The sequence below is a fragment of the Pelodiscus sinensis genome, chromosome 16, assembly GCF_052426305.1.
Source record: "Pelodiscus sinensis isolate ZL-2025 chromosome 16, ASM5242630v1, whole genome shotgun sequence".
Taxonomy (NCBI): domain Eukaryota; kingdom Metazoa; phylum Chordata; order Testudines; family Trionychidae; genus Pelodiscus; species Pelodiscus sinensis.
The window spans coordinates 21,887,106-21,905,898 of record NC_143067.1 but is presented as its reverse complement, the minus strand read 5'-3'; the positions used below and the strand labels follow the sequence as shown (position 1 = coordinate 21,905,898).

The 18,793-nt window shown below is 44.4% G+C and overlaps 1 protein-coding gene across 2 annotated transcripts in view; it reads right to left on the bottom strand.

Moving 5' to 3' along the window:
• LOC106732388 (uncharacterized) overlaps positions 1 to 18,793 on the bottom strand; it is a 135,373-nt gene that overhangs the window by 36,059 nt on the left and 80,521 nt on the right. For both annotated transcript variants that reach the window (XM_025187467.3, XM_075900291.2), the window contains 10 exons: positions 17,731 to 17,840; positions 17,352 to 17,473; positions 15,435 to 15,650; positions 14,420 to 14,563; positions 13,580 to 13,746; positions 8,094 to 8,209; positions 5,610 to 5,734; positions 4,721 to 4,945; positions 3,166 to 3,306; positions 1,417 to 1,580 (listed from right to left, as the gene is read on the bottom strand). In XM_025187467.3, coding sequence (XP_025043252.2) covers positions 1,417 to 1,580; positions 3,166 to 3,306; positions 4,721 to 4,945; positions 5,610 to 5,734; positions 8,094 to 8,209; positions 13,580 to 13,746; positions 14,420 to 14,563; positions 15,435 to 15,650; positions 17,352 to 17,473; positions 17,731 to 17,840 — 1,530 coding nt within the window. The remainder of the gene's footprint in view (positions 1 to 1,416; positions 1,581 to 3,165; positions 3,307 to 4,720; positions 4,946 to 5,609; positions 5,735 to 8,093; positions 8,210 to 13,579; positions 13,747 to 14,419; positions 14,564 to 15,434; positions 15,651 to 17,351; positions 17,474 to 17,730; positions 17,841 to 18,793) is intronic.

Here is an 18,793-nt window from a genome sequence, read left to right as displayed (position 1 = left end):
GATGGTAACAGTCAGATATTTCATTAGCTTGCCCCATAAGGCTATGTAACTGGGCTTGATATGCACATCTGACCCAATATTTTTACCTATAGCATGTGAGTCTCAAACTGAGTGTGTCTATTGACTGGTTTCTCTCTCAGGCCATGTCTACACTATGTGATAAGTTCGAATCTATTATGTTTGATTTCTTGTCACCAGATTTTGCAAAGTCGAAGGTCCATGTCCCCACTGTGTGCAAGGATTCAATTTAGTTAGAAGTAGCACATCCCTATTAGGAAGACTGCCATTAACTTTGAGAGTGATGCACTGTGGGATAGCCTGTACCACTTTGCATTCTGGTTTAAGATCCCAGTGTATACCTCAACCAACACTGTAAAGCAGACGTTTATGGGTTCATGTCATCAGCATCCCATAATGCACTCTGTCTATTCCCTCCCCCCCTTGCTTGAGATCAATGGTCAACAGATTTTTCACTTTTTGGTCCTGGTTACCCATGCAGATGCCATAGCAACATGAAAATGCCTCCCCTCGTGGATTTCATTTTGCATCAAACAGTTGTGATGTTGATATCTACCTTGGTGCGCCTAATGGTGCAGTATTTCAAGAGCATAAGCACAGCACACCAGAAAGAGGATGAGGAGAAATCTCCTTCATCTCAGCGTGCCACCGGCATGCTGTACCCGCAAGTCCTTGCATTGGACAAACTGGAAACACAGTCACTGTAAATCAGGAATAACTGCAATGATGAGCATTGTGTACAGCTATTTAAGTAAGATCTGGCTTGATGTCTTTCCACATGCCATTTTAAAAAGCCATTTGTTGCTGTATCCTGCACCATAACAGAATGGTATTTCAGGCCAAACTCTAAAAGCCAGTAATCGTACTCCAGCTAGGCATTAGGCAACACACAAGGTATAATAGGGAGGAATCACCCTTTCAGGCATGAAAAGCATTCTGGCTGTGTTAGAAGAATTGTTTTACAGTTAAAACTGGGAAACCTCACATATTCAAAAGTGTATGAATGTCTGGATCACAATTAGCAAAACTGAATTTTTTTCTTATGTTTCAATGCACAAAGCCCATTTCTGAAATTCACTGAACAGCAATATTTTACTCCTGCAGACTCATCCAACACAAAACTGTGAAAATGTTTTCAGAAGTTTGCACACCCAGGATCATCAATAATCATTCACTGAAGCTCAGCTAGTAGAATACAACTCAGCTGGCAATTCTTGCTCTAATGGAGCAAGAGTAAATTAGATCTGCTGCTCTAACAGCTATGAAAGCCTGGCTTTCTCTGTAAACCATGCATCTATGACTCTGAAGACAAATAGGGAGCTGCTCTCTGGAGTTGCAAGGTGACATTTGTCAATCAAAAATCACGTTTTTAATACAGCATAAACTGAAACACTTTACCTTTTCTTCTGCACTATCCAGCAATAGTAGGTCAGTGCCATTATAAGCAGTGCAGTAATTCTTAGCTTCCAGCCAGGTCAAACTATTAGTCTCTTCTATATAATAACAGCTGCCATTCCAATACCACCATCCAGAGTCCTCTGGGCATTTCATACTGATCACTCCTGAGGAACAAACAGCTTCATTTTAAACAACCAGAACACTCGTAAAAGTCTTGCTTTTGGAAACAGTAGCCCCAGACCTTTGTTAAACAATGCCATTACTCAACACAGTGAAATCTGGCTTTAGTAGCCATTGATGATTCCAACAAAATTAACTGCTTCTTTGTATAAAAGCTTAATTGTTCTCACTACATGCCTATTTCCAAAACTCAAAAGGTATCTTCCGGAATAGCTTAGTTTGAAATAGAGCATCCACATTACAGGGAAGTCTCAAAATTAGTCCAAAGCAGGCTCCCCTAATGTGGATGCACTATTTCAATTTAGAGCCCTGGTGAGGAGCTATTTCAACATAGCAGCAGTGGAACATCCACACACACCTCTTCCAAAAGTGTTTTTTCGGAAGTTATTCTTTGTGGAATGAGATCTACTAACGTTGGAAAAAGCCCTCCGTTATTTTGATCTTCTTTCGAAATAACACAACTGCTGTGTGGATGTTAGTACTGTTTTTCCAGAATAATGGCCATTATTCCAGAAAAACGGTGCAGAGTAGACAGACCCTCAGAGATTAATGCAAGTCTTTCCATTGGTTTCATATGGACTTTGGATCAGGCCCTGTATTTAGACTGCTACATGGTGGTATCTCAAGACTGGAAGTTGTCTATAAAGTGAATATCTCTTTGACAAACATCAGTTCACTGAAACCTGTCCAACTTTCAGTGAAACTATTTTCACATTATATTGTAATTCACTGCAAAAGTACAGTACAAAAAGAGAAGGAATTGGTACCATCTAGTATTTAGAGCCATAGTCTGGATACTATTCCTGGGTTTACCACTGCTTTTTAGTGGGACACCAAACTTGTCTCTCTCTTAACCACTGCATGCTTGTTACTCATTCTATAATTATATAAGGGATATTAATACTTACGCATGGCAAAAGAGCTAACTGATGAGCATAAAATATTTTCAGACCCTCTAATGAGTGGCTGCACAAAAGTACGAAGGATTATTTGGCGCACACTGAAGCTAATAACACAAGTGGCAATGTCACATGACATTAAATTGCTACGTTGTTTATATACAACTCACACCGGTTCAAATGCTGCAAATCAGAGCAAGTCTTGGTGCATAGTGAGGCACAAAACCCAGCAATGAAAGAAGGTTTTAAACACATTTCCCCTGGGTTTGCTTCCTCTAACAGAATCAGCACAATTACTCAATGGCTGACCCAATGATCAATCATCTTAGGGAATCAAAAATGCTCTGGGGATAGTGCTTGGTTCTGCCATGAGGGCAAGGGACTGGACTCGACGACCTCGCAAGATCCCTTCCAATTACAGGATTCTATGATTCTAAACAGACTGCATTTTACAGCATTCATACAGCAAACATGCTGAGAACCAAAACAACAATGCAACCAAGGAATTTTCTGCTATGTCTTCTGCACAATGTTGCCTTTTTGCATTTTACATCACATTTGTGGGATTGTGAGTAAAGTCAGTCTCTGTTACTCTCTTTGCTAGCAGCTCTCCTTTCTCCACTGTGATATAAGTCAAAAGTGTTTCTCCCAGTTGTTGTGTATCACATACCTTTTTGGCATTGCTGTGCCATGTATTCCTGTGAACACTGTAAATTCTCTGCACATTCTCCAGTGAAGGGGCTGCAGTTTTCAATTCTATTGCAGGTGCAACTACCCTGGCATTCAGGACCATAGTATCCTGGTGCACAAGCTGCAAAAACAGACGTTGAAGAGAGATTATAGGCTTTGTCCACATTACACAGTTTTAGCAAGATGGCCACGTCGACACAGCTGTGTCACTAAAAGTCAGGCAGCAAAGCTGCTCTTTGTCAGCTCTTTTGCAAACAAAATACTTTCACCTCAAACAAGTGACATTCAAGTGGTTGACAGGAGAGCACCTCTGCCAACACCATGCTGTTCACACTTGCACTTGCCACAGCAAAACTGTTCTTTCAAAAGGAAGAAGATAGCACCTCTGAATGAAAAAACTTTTGTTGTTCAATTACCAGTGTAGACATAGCCAAAGAAATTAAAATGGAGGCAAGCATCTAAATCAAACCAATTAGTGCCTCGAACATGAAAGGCTACATCTAGACTACATGGCTTCATCGACGGAGCCATGTAAAATAGTTTATTCGGAATAGTCAAAGAAGCGGAGATTTAAATAATCCCCGCTTCATTAAAATAAAAATGGCTGCCGTGCTGTGCCAACGATCAGCTGATCCAGCATAGCGCAGCAGTCCAGATGCAGCGCGGTCAACAAGGGAAGCCTTTGTCGACCGCTCCGGTATGCCTCATGAATAAACTATGCCGAATAAACTATTTTACATGGCTCCATCGACGGAGATCGTGTAGTCTAGACTTACCCAAAATGTGCACAGACTTCATTTACACAGGAAGGCTACAATTTATCATCAAAACCACAGCATAATACACAAGGGGATCCAGTGTAGAACTCCTACAACTAAGAGAAGTAATTAATAGAAGACACAGGCATAGTTAATGTGTATCTAGAATATTTCTTTCCAGGCTTGTTTCACATCTCAAGAGTAACAATTTGCTATGTAATGGGATAACACTAAACCCTGTTTCTGGCTAGTAAAACATGGTTACAGCCAGAGATTAAAGGGACACTCTCATAGCTTGCATGTATATGCCGCCCCAACAAACCCTCTGCTCCATATGCCTGTTTCATTTTAGTGGGCAGGGAAAGGTCCAGGGAGCTTGCTCTCTGCTAACACACACAATGATGCTGTGCTCATAAGAACTGCAAAACTCATTCAACTGATTTGGCTTTTCAAATGGCTGTATCACTATCACTGTAAACTATTGCTATCACAGAATTATTTAGACATAAGAAGAACTTTACATTCCAGGGCATTCCTAAACATTTTTAAATTTACAGCATTGACATGTATTAATTATGCTTCTTTAGTTCTCTAGAGACATGGGCTGCATAACTGTTCTCAGGGCAAGCTAAACATTGGTAAAAATTGTCAATACAATGCTCGCTTCCAATACTGTGGTCTCAAGAGGATTCTTGCAAAAAGAAGCTCTCCTGAGATCCAAGAAGGAGCTAAAAGGTACATCATCCACAAGGAAAAAGTATCAATACTTTGGCATACGTGATTTCAAATATGCAGTGCTTTTATCTCCTGGAGCTCCATTGATGAGTAGAAGTTGCGTCGCAAATATAGTTCTGTACTCTCCTTTGATCATCCCAACTCCATTACAAATGCTTCGTTGAAATCTACAGAGCTGGAAGGCTTCCCATAATGATTGCTGTGTGGAATTTGATGTGTAAGTGCCAGCCAAGTAATACTGTTGGAACGCCTGGAAATCCACAGTTCCTAGAACATAAACATTACGTGTTTGGAGCAGAGACTGTTTTTTTTTTTAAACAATCTTTCTTATTTAATTATTTAAAAGAAAAAAAAGTCCATATACGTGAGCTAGAAGCCTAAAATCAAAACCACAAGAAAGATAGACTGATATGCCATTCAAAGCAAAGATCATTTAAACTCTAAATCAGGGAATGACTCCCATCAACAATGGCATTAAACACAATCTCTGCTCTTGGTTACAATGATATAAATCCAGAGTTACTCCGTTTATTTCAGCTGATTTTTAACAATGTAACTGAGAACAAAATGTGACCCTAGTCTAGAATAAGTGAAAAGATTCCCTTACGTGTTCATATGATTTTCTTTGCAACTGTGGTTATCAGGAATAGTGAGATCACTGATAGTGATAGCAGTTCAGGTCAGAGTGCTACTGACCCACAGGTGGGTGCACAAGCAGAAGAGAGATGCCTTCTTTCCCACTTACATGCCCAATGCAAGAACCACAATTAAGTGTAGACCCTATGCTCAACATACAATAGTTGTCCCATCCTAGCATCATGCAACTTGACAGCTCACAAACATGTTCAAACATGATTAAATCTTGTAATGCAAGCACCGAGAAACCTTGTTAATTCCTAATGTAAGATAGCTGTGAATATATTCAGATTACCTTCTTCTTTTCTCTTGCAAATCCACATGGCTTTCCGAAAGCAGCTAACAGCTGTCAAAGAGCCTTTGGGAGCATTAAGTTGGACGTAACACTTAGCACCTGTACCCCATTTGCTTACAGACAACCTCAAGGAAACAAAAGTATAGGTGGTTACATGGTTTTCCCATTAATCTACACTTAACCCGTGAAAGCACCAAAGCCAGGTTTAGTCTTAGGCTGTGTCTACATTGGCACCCTTTTCTGGGAAAGGGATGCTAATGAGACCAGTCGGAATTGCAAATGCCGTGGGGGATTTAAATATCCCCTGCGGCATTTGCTTGAAAGTAGGAATAAGGGATCTTCCGGAAAAGGGTTTATTTTCCACAAGATCCCATCTAGACTGGCGCTTTTCTCCGGCAAAACCCCGAGCCGGAAAAAAGCGGCAGCCATGTTCATGCAAATGCCGTGGGGGATATTTAAATCCCCCGCAGCATTTGCAATTCCGACTGGTCTCATTAGCATCCCTTTTCCGGAAAAGGGTGCCAATGTAGACACAGCCTCACTGTTTCCTCTATGCTGTTATTGCTAAAGTCATGACATTGTATTTCCACTCCAGTTAGTTGGGAAGTTTATTTAGTCTCTTTAAATAAAGTTTAGCCAAGTGTTCTTAGTAATCAATGTGCCCTTAAAACACTGTCTTGCTCCATCTTTTCTCTTGCCTTATTATGCTTGCACACTGCAGAGTTCTAAAATGAATGCTCTGAAACACTAGTAACAGAAGAAACCTGCTATGCTAGAAACTTTGATTCACCTTTGATTTGTTTCACAGAGGATTGGTTTGTAACTCTATTGGTCGCTCTGTTGAGTAGTTACTGACACGAGTAATCCGGAAGATGTCAGTTGGCTGGTTGGGTTTTCAAATACTCCTGTGAGAACTAGGCACCAAACTCCCATGTTTGGGGTATCACTTGGTTCCCACTAGTGTTTAAAAAAAAACCCACCCAAATGGGCTTCTCTTGTGAGCTCTTAGTAAGGAAGGAAAAGTCCAATTTGGCCCCTAATGTTGTTTAACACATTTCTCTATATGACATATGTGCAATCCAGTCCTGCTGTAAGGTCTGTGCATATGTCTGAGAGCAGAGCTGGGCTTAAAAGAGTCTAACATTTCACAAATACGAATCTGCTTTTCTAGGCTGATTTTTTTTCTTTCCTCCACTGCCATACATTTTAAATGAATCAGCAGAGAAGCAGTGCAAAATATGAAATTAATGCTACAGCTGACAGAGCCATCGAAATCAGGAATGACTCTACCAGAAAGCTAACAACAGGAATCACTTACGGACACTGAAAATAAGGGCAGGAATAAGTCCAGTAACTATTTGTCGGGAAGGCTGCAAACTGGTAGGAGATGGAAACTGCCCATTTATTTAAGACAGCAGAATGTGTACAATCACTCCTCAGCAGAAAGTCTAGCCAAATATATTTTGCATTTTAAATATAATTAAACTAGCAGCCTTACCTAGGTCTGGGACTAGGGTGGCAGCCCTGCTCCTGGGGAAGGGGGCAGCCTGGGATTTGGGGTTAGAGAGGGAGCCAGACTGGGGCCAAAGGTTGAGGTTAGTGTTGGCCAGGTGCAAGGGTTTGAGGAGGGGGCAGCCTGTTGGGGGAGTGGGCCTATCCCAGGGGTTGGACCCACACAGGCCTCCCCTGCTGGCGCTCCCTGTATCCAACCTGGGGCAGGAGAGAAACAGAGGGCTGCACAGGCCTTGGGGGAGGGTGTTTTGTGCAGGCCTCCCCAGCTGGTGCTCCCCGAGCTGGCTAGGAGAGGGAGAAGAGGGGGAGCCATGCAGGCTGGCCTGCCGTGGGCCTGCCAGGCATGCCACAGGTGCAGGTGGGGGAGGGAGGGGCACCGGTGAGTCCTGAAGGAGGCAGCCAGGGCTACACTGCCTGACCCCAGGGAGGGGTTTGAGTTGGAGAGGCTACTTACCTAGGCCAGTAGCAGGCAAGATGGTGAGCCCACCACTCTGTTGATGGTGCAGCTGCCCCCAGTGGTGACTCTGCAGGATAGGTCTTTCCTGCACTTGCTGCCTCTAGTGGTGACCATGAGGATCACATTCCTCCTCTCCCTCTCCCCTCCCTTTCCCTGATTATAGAAAACAATCAAATTCCAGGCACATCTTGTTTTTCTGGCATAACCAAACCCTGACCTTGGTTTAAGTTAGGATAAGAGGAAGCTACTTACCAAATTTGGTGGTCCTGGCTCTTAACATTTAGGAGGAGATCTTGAACAGACTTGCAAACACACACACACACACACACATTATATATATATTACACACACACACACACACACACACACACACACACACAACACTGTAACACTCAAATTCTAGGCTGCACTTGCTTACTCAACTCACACACACACACACACACACACACACACACACACACACACACAACACTGTAACACTCAAATTCTAGGCTGCACTTGCTTACTCAACTCACCATCTTGAGGCTGTAAACGGGAATTGACTGTTCGACCACTGCAAAACTCTACAGAATCTAAACCCATATAGGCCCGTCCAGAATGACACCTTGGGGAGTTGAGATACCAGCCATTCCTATAAATAACCAAAATGTGATTCAATGCTATAAAAGAAGGAACTTTTCTTTTGGAAAACCCTGAATAGAGACGACAATGTGCTGCAAGATTACATTCTTCCCCGCCCCACCGCCTACTCCTTGCCTAAACAGTCATTTTGATGTTCAAACAATATAGTTCACACAGCAGTTTACTGTTTGGGCGGACCTGAAAAGCAAAGACACCTTTAATACACATGTACTTTACTCTGGGCCATGTTTAATATCAAGAAGGTATGGGTAGTACAAGTAAATTGTTTTAATTTGATGACTTTATTTTGACAATGAAGATTTTCTATGTATAAAAACAGAAAGTGTTTCAGCCTTGCATTTAAACAGGAATCTTTTGGGATGAAAGTAGCTAAGTGTTTTACAATCTACATGAATTTTAATTCAGCTACCTCTAAGGAAAGAAAAAACAGTTACTCACTTTTCATGACTGTTTTTCTTCAAATGTTTGCTCATGTCCATTCAAATCAGGCATGCGTATGCGTGTGCACATGGAAGCAGGAAGATTTTTGCCTAGCAGTATCTGTCAGGTCAGCCTAGGTGCCCCCTGGAGTGGTTCAGATATGGCACCTAATATAGAGCTCTGCTGACCTGCCAACCCCTCCCCCCAGTTCCTTCTCGCTGTCACTCTGACAAAGGGGAAAAAGAGTGGGTATTGGAATGGATGTGAACAACGCATCTCACAGAATAAAAGAAAAAATAACCTTTTTTTCTTGAGTGTTTGTACATGTGCATTGCAATAAGGTGACTCACAAGCCTAAGGTTAAGGAGGTGGGGTCAGAGTCATGGGCTGATTGGAGCACTGCCCTGCCAAAGACTGTGTTGTCACTGGTGATTGCATTATATGCAGCAAATGTGTGGATAGACGGCCATGTCACTGCCCTGCATATTTTCTGAGTTGGAACCTGTGCTTGGAATGCTGTGGATGAGGCTTGCACCCTGGAAGAATGTGTTGTGAAAGCAGGTGCAAGGATTCGTGCAAGACTGTACCATTCACAAATACAGGAGACTATCCAGGAGGAAATCCACTGAGAGGATACAGGCTGGCCCTTCAACCTACCTGCAACAGCTACAAGTAACTGGACTGACTTTTTAAAAGGCCTTGTTCTCTCAATGTAAAACGCTAACATCCTGCACAGTGTGGAGTCTCTGTTCCTGAGTCCTGGAATGTGGCTTAGGATAAAACACCAGGACAACTAGGTCTTGACTGATGTGTAACTGAGAAAGGGTGAAGTCTTAGCTGCACTTTGTCCTTAAAGAATATGGTACAGTAAATGTCCGATAATACGGCACCTTTAGGACCCAGGGGGTGCCGGATTATCAGATATGCCGGACTATCGGAAGGGGGGGCTATGAGGGGTCTGGGGTGGCATCTCCCCCATCACCCCCCTTATAGCCCCCCATTACAATAGTCCGGCTCTGCCCCAGACATCCCTGATTCAGCCGCTGTTGGTCAGTTTCAACAGCGGCTGAATCGGGGACGCCTGGGACAGAGCAGCTAGAGTGCTGCCGGGTTGGTCTAGTAGCGCGGACCCTTGGCACGGCGAGACCAATCTGGCAGCATCCCGCTGCTCTTGGGGACGCCTGGGGCAGAGCAGCTGGGGTGGTCCTGCAGCGCCACTCCTTGGTGTCCCCAAGTCAGCCGCTGCTGATACTGATCAGCAGCTGACTCCAGGAAGCCCGAGGTAGAGCTGCTCTGCCCCGGGCTTCCTAGAGTCAGCCGCTGGTCAGTTTCAACAGCACCCCTGCTGTTCTATCCCAGGTGTACCCAAGTCAGCTGCTGCTGAAATTGACCAGCGGCTGATTCCAGGAAGCCGGGGCAGAGCAGCTCTGCCTCGGGCTTCCTGGAGTCAGCCGCTGGTCAGTTTCAGCAGCGGCTGAACCGGGGACAGCTGGGGTGCTGCCGGGTTGGTCCCGCAGCCCCGAGGGGCAGCGCTACAGGACCTACCCGGCAGCACTCCAGCTGCTCTGCCCTCAGCTTCCCCGATTCAGCCGGTGGTCAGTTTTAGCAGCAGCTGAATCGGGGAAGCTGGGGGCAGAGCAGCTCCAATGGTCTAGCTGCCCAGAGCACTTCCGGGTTCCTGATGGTGCCGGACCATCAGGAGTGCCGGACCATCAGAGTTTAACTGTATTGGGAGGGAAGGAGGCTCTGATATTAGGATCTTGATTTCTGAAACCCTCCTGGCCGAGATTCTGGCCATTAGGAAAGCCACTTTGTAAAAGAGGTAAAACAGGGAGCATGTGGGTAGGGGTTCAGTTGGTAGACCTATCAAACTTGAGAGAACCAGGTTGAGTCCCTGTGGATATAAACTGCCCAGGCCCTTCAACAACCAAATAACCATGGTTTTCCTCCCAACAGTCAGGAGGAAAAAGATAGTTTGGATCCAGTGACGGATCTGGTATGCCATCCTCAACCATGCCTTTAAAAGATTTATTTTGAGCCCGAGGAAGGCTTAGGCTGGCCAGAGCTCTGGCAAGAGGACAGGTGTTGCCTCTTTCTGCTACTGCAGTTCCTTTTGTGGAAACAGTCCCAGCAGCTCAAGGACTGGTATGTGTGGGATGAGGGCTAAGGTCTGAAGTGCCTACGCTGGAGTGGAGAGGTATGAATTCCCAGAGACTTTAAAGTGTCCCTGGAGTCTTTCAAACTAGAGTCTCCTGTCCATTTTCTCTGAAAACAGTGTTGGCCCTTCAAATGGTAAGCCCTATATGGACTGTTGAACTTCATGAGGTAGCCTTGACACTTGCATCCAGGAGCTCTCTCTTATAGCCACTCCAATCCCATGGCTAAAGTATGAGCTGCTGCATCTGCTCCATCCCCTTGCAATATCCTCCATCAAGGACGTAAACTCTTGCCAGAAGTTTGGTGGCAAAAGTTCTGTGGACTTCAACATGGCCCAGGCTGGCAGTGTGAGAAGGCATTGCCTTCTCCTGTTTTTTATACCCCCCACCCATGCTGGGAAGGATGGTTTGCTGGTTAGGGCACACACATGTGAGTTAGAGACCCTGGTTGAAGTCCATGTTTCTCCACAAGCTTCCTATATGACCCTGGGCAAGTTACTTAATCATTCTGTGCCCCAGTTCCCTGTCTGTATGATGGGGATAATCGCCACTGCCCTGCCACAGTGAATAAATACATGACAGATTGTAAGGTGCTCAGCTTCAGTGACAATGGAGCCAAATAAGTAACTAGGGGTATGTCTACACTACAAAGTTAATTCGAACTAACAGACGTTAGTTCGAATTAACTTTGATAGGAGCTACACATACAAACCGCTAGTTCGAATTTAATTCGAACTAGCGGAGCGCTTAATTCGAACTAGGTAAACCTCATTCTATGAGGACTAACGCCTAGTTCGAATTAAGCAGTTCGAATTAAGGGCTGTGTGGCCACTTAATTCGAACTAGTGGGAGGCTAGCCCTCCCCAGCTTTCCCTGGTGGCCACTCTGGGCACCACCAGGGAAACTCGTCTGCCCCCCCTCCCGGCCCTGGAGCCCTTAAAGGCGCACGGGCTGGCTACGGTGCCCGTGCCAGGTGCAAGCCTGCCAGCACCCAGCCAGCAGACCCTGCACCTGGCACGGCACGAACCAGCCACCCGCTGCCACCCAGCCCTCCCCCTCTTGCCGGGACCAGGCTGGCAGCTCCAGGGAGCCTGCCCGGGTCCGCAAGAGGCGGGCGCCCACCTGTTCTAGTGCGGAGATCGTGGACCTCATCCACGACGTCTGCACTAGGCACAGGAAAGTGGCCGTCTAGGGTAGGATAGCTGCCAGCTTGGCCACCCAGGAGCACGTTTGCATGAAAATTGGGGTGGTCCAGTGAGACCCCCGACCCTGAGCCCTGAGCTTAGAATGGCCATACTGGGTCAGACCAAAGGTCCATCTAGCCCAGTAGCCTGTCTGCTGACAGTGGCCAACACTAGGGACCCTGGAGGGGATGGACCGAAACAATGACCAAGCCATTTGTCTCGTGCCATCCATCTCCAGCCTTCCACAAACAGAGGCCAGGGACACCATTTCTACCCCCTGGCTAATAGCACTCCATAGACCCAACCTCCATGACTTTATCTCACTTCTCTTTAAACTCTGTTCTAGTTGTAGCCTTCACAGCCTCCTGCAGCAAGGAGTTCCACAGGTTGATTATTTGCTTTGTGAAGAAAGGAACTTTCTGTTATTAGTTTGAAGACTACTACCCATTCATTTCATTTGGTGTCCTCTAGTCCTTCTATTATGGGAACTAATGAAGAACTTTTCTTTATTCACCCTCTCCACACCACTCATGCTTTTATAGACCTCTATCATATCCCCCCTCAGTCTCCTCTTTTCTAAGCTGAGAAGTCCCAGTCTCTTTAGCCTCTCTTCATATGGGACCTGTTTCAAACCCCTGATCATTTTAGTTGCCCTTCCCTCTCTCACCTCTTTTTCCCAGTCTCCCCAGAGGCTAATCCCTCCTCCCCCCCAGTTTTGTTAAATAAAGAGAGTTTCTATTTTTGAACACACGTGTCCTTTATTTTGTACATCAGGAAGGGGGTTTGGGAGGGGTAAGTGGAAGGAGGTGAGGGAGGAATGGGGTACGAACCCCCAATGGGGAGGACTGGGGTGGCTCTGCGGGCTCCTCGGGGTGGAAGCTCTCCTGCAGCCCCCCGATTTACACCCCCCCCGGATGGCAGCCTGCGGAAAGTGCAGCCGGGCTGATGGCCGAGTGCTGTGATGTGCCGAGCGTAGGCACTCAGGGCACTCCAAGCCAGGACTGCTTTGCAGGCGGGGAACCCCTGAGAACTGTCTGTCCGGGGTGGGGGTCGGGACCCTTTAAGCACAGCCCTCGGCTAGCCTGAGACAGAAGCTCCACGCTCTAAGTCCTACTCTGATGCCCTGCTGGCACTGCTTCCGGCCATCCTTAACCTCGGTTCAGGGTCCACTCAGTGTGGACATGCTAGTTCGAATTAGCAAAATGCTAATTCGAACTAGTTTTTAGGTCTAGATGCACTAATTCGAATTAGCTTAGTTTGAATTAACTAATTCGAATTAAGTTAGTTCGAATTAGTGCTATAGTGTAGACATACCCTTGGATAGCTAACGTAGTAAGATTTAATTACATAAACTCCACTCCCTCGAATTTTAAGTTATACTTGCTTTTAAAAAAGTAACCCAGTCTCTAAGACCAGAGATTCTGCAGAACATTACTCCAGAATTATGAGAGAAAGGCATAGAGTTACCTAAAAATATACAAAATCTCTCTAAATTGAAGCTCTAGGTATTCAAGGACATTTCTCTGTAGTTATGGGAACTGAGATTTACAAAGGTAAGTACACATACTACATATGGCCTTCACTGACATTCCAGTATACCTTTTCCTCAGGACTAGACAGCCACAGAAGATCTGTGTCCCTGTAATGCCGGCATAGGTCTCTTGCATGCAGCCAGGTTTGTCTCTTTGCTGTGTAGATATAGTAACAGCTGCCTTGCCAATACTGCCACCCATCTTCAACTGGGCACCTGCCACCAAATATGGACCCTAAAAATCAGCATACACATGTGTGGGCCTGGTTTCATCCCTATATGATGCTACTGCCTTAATGGAAGGATCACTATGGTGTAGCATGTTTAAGACTGTTATAGGATCTCTTCAGTATAAGGTTCTTTTAGAACTTTTAATACTTGTAAAATACTAGGAAGATCACATCAGACAAGGGCTCAAGCCACAAAATCTGAGTTCAAACACCCCATAGATTCTGGATATCAGATCTCTAACTAAAATTTGAATTTAGAGAGGAACTCCGATATCTACACACCTCTGAAGTTAAGGGCTGTTTAGATTTGAGGTTTTGGTTTAAGTCTAAACAGAATTTCTCAAAATTGCCTCAAAGTGGCAACTCACTTTTCATTACAGCTCACAGTGAATACAAATCAACAACATGGGGATTTTCTTATTTATTTAAAACTGCAAAGTTTATTTTAAAATGGAATGTAGTTGAGACCTAGGTGTTATATACTGTCAATCTAATGACTTTAATGGAGCTCCTCCCCACATTTACACTGGTGTAAATATAGAGCATCACTGTTGTGTTTATAGTTGCTGTGAATGGTGACGATAACATACATGAATAAAGAGACAAGTCTCTGCACAAGTAGGTCTGTGAATAGGTACAGTTTTCTTTCTCTCTCCGATGGATGTTACACAGGCTCACCTTTTTCACAGGGGATAGGACTACTCTCCTTACTGCAAAACACAGTGTCACCACACAACCCTGTGTATGGATTGCAGACCATACCCTGTTGGCATGGTGGACACTTAAATTCACACTGAAGCCCAAATCTTCCAGAGATGCAATCTGTGAAAAGTGAACAAGTCAACGATAATAGAGATGAACAGCTGTAAATATAAGAATTTGCTTTAGTAATGTGGTGTTATTTGCATAGTTGTAATTAAAGATAAAAATGTTGGAGTCCCCACATATGAGCAGGTACACCCCAAACACATTAACCATTAGTAGAAATTAAGAGTGTGCCTTCTGGGACATTGGCTGATGTTTACAGCTTCTAATGCAAGTCAACACAAGCAAGATGTCAGGTGAGGGGAAAGAAAGCCATCCCTATGATAAAATATCATGAAAATATTAGTTTCCAGTAAGAGCTTTCCAAAATATCTGCCTTGAAGTGAAAAGGCAGCCCAGTGTACAAAAGTCTTGACCCAGGACTTTGTCAGAGCAATAACAAGGCTGTTTCTTGTTAGTGTGTGTATGTGTGGGGTGGGGGGAGGCAGATAACACTACATATGGATGGATGGAAATGCTCATCAAAATAAAGGTTCCAGAGCATGGCACACAGTTAGCAGTTTCACATGCCGAGGGGAAGGAAATGATTACTCTGTTTTAAAGCAGACACAGCATTCAAAACCTTGCTTTCTGGATCTTCCTGTATGGGTTTATGCTAGCTCATTTTATTTTATGATTTTGGGAGCTGGCAACCTGATTACTCATCTACACAAGCAGCATCCTGCTATGTTTTTCGTTTTAGTTAAAGATGAAGTAAACCTTTAATTTTTCTGCTAGGCATGATTCACATCCTCCTCTCCCTAAAACTGTGAAGCTATTTTACATTTATCTTCTGTTTTCAGTTCACATGAACAAAAACCCACTCCATCCTCCTACCCTGTAGGATTATGGGGGGAGGGGAGTTAAGCTCTAAAAATGCTTGAAATACCTGATTTGATAAAGGATTTCACGCTACTGTTCCTGCTGTTATACAGTTCCATTCCACTTTGTAAGATATAGTGCTCCCCCATTGCCACTACCCCAGTGCAGGTTTGGAGGACTGAGCAGGTATCTCTAGCTTTCTTTAAAGTGTTATATATATTTGATATTGGTACATAAGGAGAATACAAAGCTCTCCCCTCATGGATTGTAAAGAGGTTGACAGCTGTAAAAATCAACAGAAAAGAAATAAAATGCATGATGATACTAAATGAAATTTAGAACATATGAATATACAGGATGGGGTGGGCAATGGCAGGAAAACAAGCTGCAAATCTTCTCAGAATAGCTCTTCCCCATGCATGTAGGATAAAATCCTAAGGCTCCTTGCAAAGCAGCAGAAGTCACCAAATAAAGCATTATTATTATTTATTAAAACGGCCAATGGGAGCTGAGAGGTTTTGCTGGGAGGTGGAGGCAACACAGAAAGCTTTGCACCTGGAGCAGAGAGCCACAGGAAGTAGTTGGACATTTTGAGCAGCCTGGGACTGTGGCAGGCAGGGAACCTGCCTTAAGGTCCTTCAGGGCTGCTGGCTGAAAGCCACCTAGGATATGTGCCTCCCAGCCGCAGCATGCCTCTGGCACCCCAGACCCTCCTTCCCCCAACTGCCTGTCCCAGGCCACCACCCCCTCCTTTCCCAGATTATCACCCAAACCTTCTGCAACCTTCTGGGAGGCCAGACCCTGCACCCCCTTCTACACCCCTCCCCCAGGCCAGAATCCTTTCCTGCACCCAAACCCCTCCTAGACCCTGAACCCCAAATCTCTGTCCCAAATCTTAATCTCCTCCTTTACTCAAATTTCCTCTCAGATCCCACACCCTCTCCTGCACCCCAGTCCCCTACCATGAGATCCCTTCTGCACCCAACCTTCATTCTAGACACTGCACCTCCTCCATAGAAAAGTGTCTCTTGACCACTCACCAAAATCTTGGTGTGGTCTTCCATCCAAAGCTATTGCCCATCTCTGCTATAGCTGTTACTGGCACCCTGAGCAAAATAACCCATACCAGCAAAAGGGTTTACATCCCAATATAACAATAGGGCTTTTGCAATTACAGAAATGTTTAAAACAAATCACATCCTTAACCAACACTAATATAACAAAAATTTGCAGGTTAGACTTGGCCTAAGTCATATTATTAAAGATCTCTACTAGGAGCTGAAAAGTTGGAGATGAATCTTAGCAAGCAAGTTCCCTAGCTCTGGATTTTCAAAGTATTATTTTCATTCAAGTCAACAGATGATGCAAATGTTCCTCACTTCTGAAAAATCCAGTTCCTAAAGGGCTAAAATGACAAAGACTAGTGAAATGATGACCCTGATTTATCATTTCACTACTCCACTTTAAACCAGATCACTCCACTGAGAATCAAAACTGGCTCCTCAACATGTGAACAGCCTTGCCAATAATTTTTAAATTGTATGAAATAAACTTGCAGAACCCAATATCTTAATAAAATATCACCCCAGTGTAACTCCACTAAGGTTTACTTCACACACTGTTGCATGACAGGGTCAGAATGTGCATGGAGTGAAGAGACCGGTTTGAATGATTTCAATGGAGTTACTCTGGTGTTCAAATGCAGTACAGTGAAATGGTGAATCAGGGTCATCATTTTACTTACAATGAAATCAATGGAGTTACACTGGTGTCGAATTGGAGCGACTTACTGAGCAATCAGAGAGGTTTACTTCATATAACCTTAAAGGCGAGCACTCCACCCCACATCCTCCTCAAGGCCCAGAAACAATTTCCATTTCTCCTGAATCTCCCCCTTGAGGCAGCAGAGCTTTTCTCCTGTTCTTACACACAGACAACTGAGCCCTAAATGAGGGCTCTAAGTCACAGATGCAATAAAATTTACCTCCCTCTCTTTTGCATATCCACTTCCTCAGAGAGGAACAATCCACTGGGGAAAGATAATGCTTGAAGGCAACTACACAGTCTTCTTTAGTGAGCGTGTGCCTCCTGTTATGTTTCATGACCCTGCCAGGAGACAGAGAAAAACCAAGCAGCAAAACTGAATGAGGCCAACTGCAGCATCTACAGATTTGTGGATGTGGCATTTTTATTTAAGGAAATTGTAGCTATAATCATGGTACTGGTTTTGTACCCAAGATTCCCTCTATTCAGGATCTGTATTCTGTCCTGACTAGGATGGGCTCAATGATTTTCTTTAGCAGATTCTCTCTAATGACTATTGTTGCATTTAAAATAATGGCATTTGTCAAAATTAGTCTCACCATGCACCTTCAGCCCCAGTAGAAGTGCCATCGACCCACACGTATCTGAAGTCTTCTTTCTTATACGTCAAACCTATCCAGCTGTTCTCCCCTTTAAATTGTATCCAAGCCTAGAAGGCAAAAACAATCCATTTATACTTGTTCTTAGGCCTCTTATCCATTTCGCTCTTCATTCATAAACATGTAGGATCCTTGGTCCAGTTAGCACCCAGGGCAAAGTGACTCACAGCATTTGTTTCCTCCTTATTTTTATGGTACATGGCTCAATTAAATGTCTAGCTTTTTTCTTTTGTGTGGGTGAGTCCACTGAGCTCTCCCAGTGCTGCAGGTCCCATACTCCCCAGTCTACAAAGCCCTGGCAATATGACACCCTCTTGAGCTTGTCAACACAGTTGCTTCTGGGATCAATGCAGTCAGCACAACTCAGAGCCACAGTAAGAGTCACCTAAGGCCATTTTTCCTCAAATGCAGAATGACTAAACCTACTGAATCAGAAAGCATAATCATTCAGCAGCTTATAACTATATAAACAGAAACACAGCACACAATGCATTCCCTATTATAGCGGTTCTCAAACTTTTTGGGCTCCGGAGCCCTTTACATGCATAAAAATTTATGCGGAGCCCCAGCAGTCCACTGATTGCATGTGTTGTACCTATTGATGTTTCCAGTTTGTCAACCTCGCGGAGCACCTGGAGATGTCTCGCAGAGCTCTGGGGCTCCACAGAGCACAGTTTGAGAAACACTGCTCTATTAGATCTCGTATCTAAACCACGGGTGGGCAATAATTTTTGATCGGAGGGGCCAAGAATTTGGTAAATAGTCAAGGGCTGCACGCTTCCATGGTATTAATGGAGGAGTTGTGGGATCTTAGATGGAGGTTTGGAGCAAAAGAGAGTTTGGGGTAAGGAATTATGTGCAGGGTTCAGACCAATGTTCCCTCTAATTTTTTTAATCTACATGCAGAATAAATTCTGTTATGAGCACCAAGGTATGTGCAGATGTGCACCACCAATAGAAATACATGCTACAAGCTGTGAGAACTCTGCTAATAAGCTGGGAG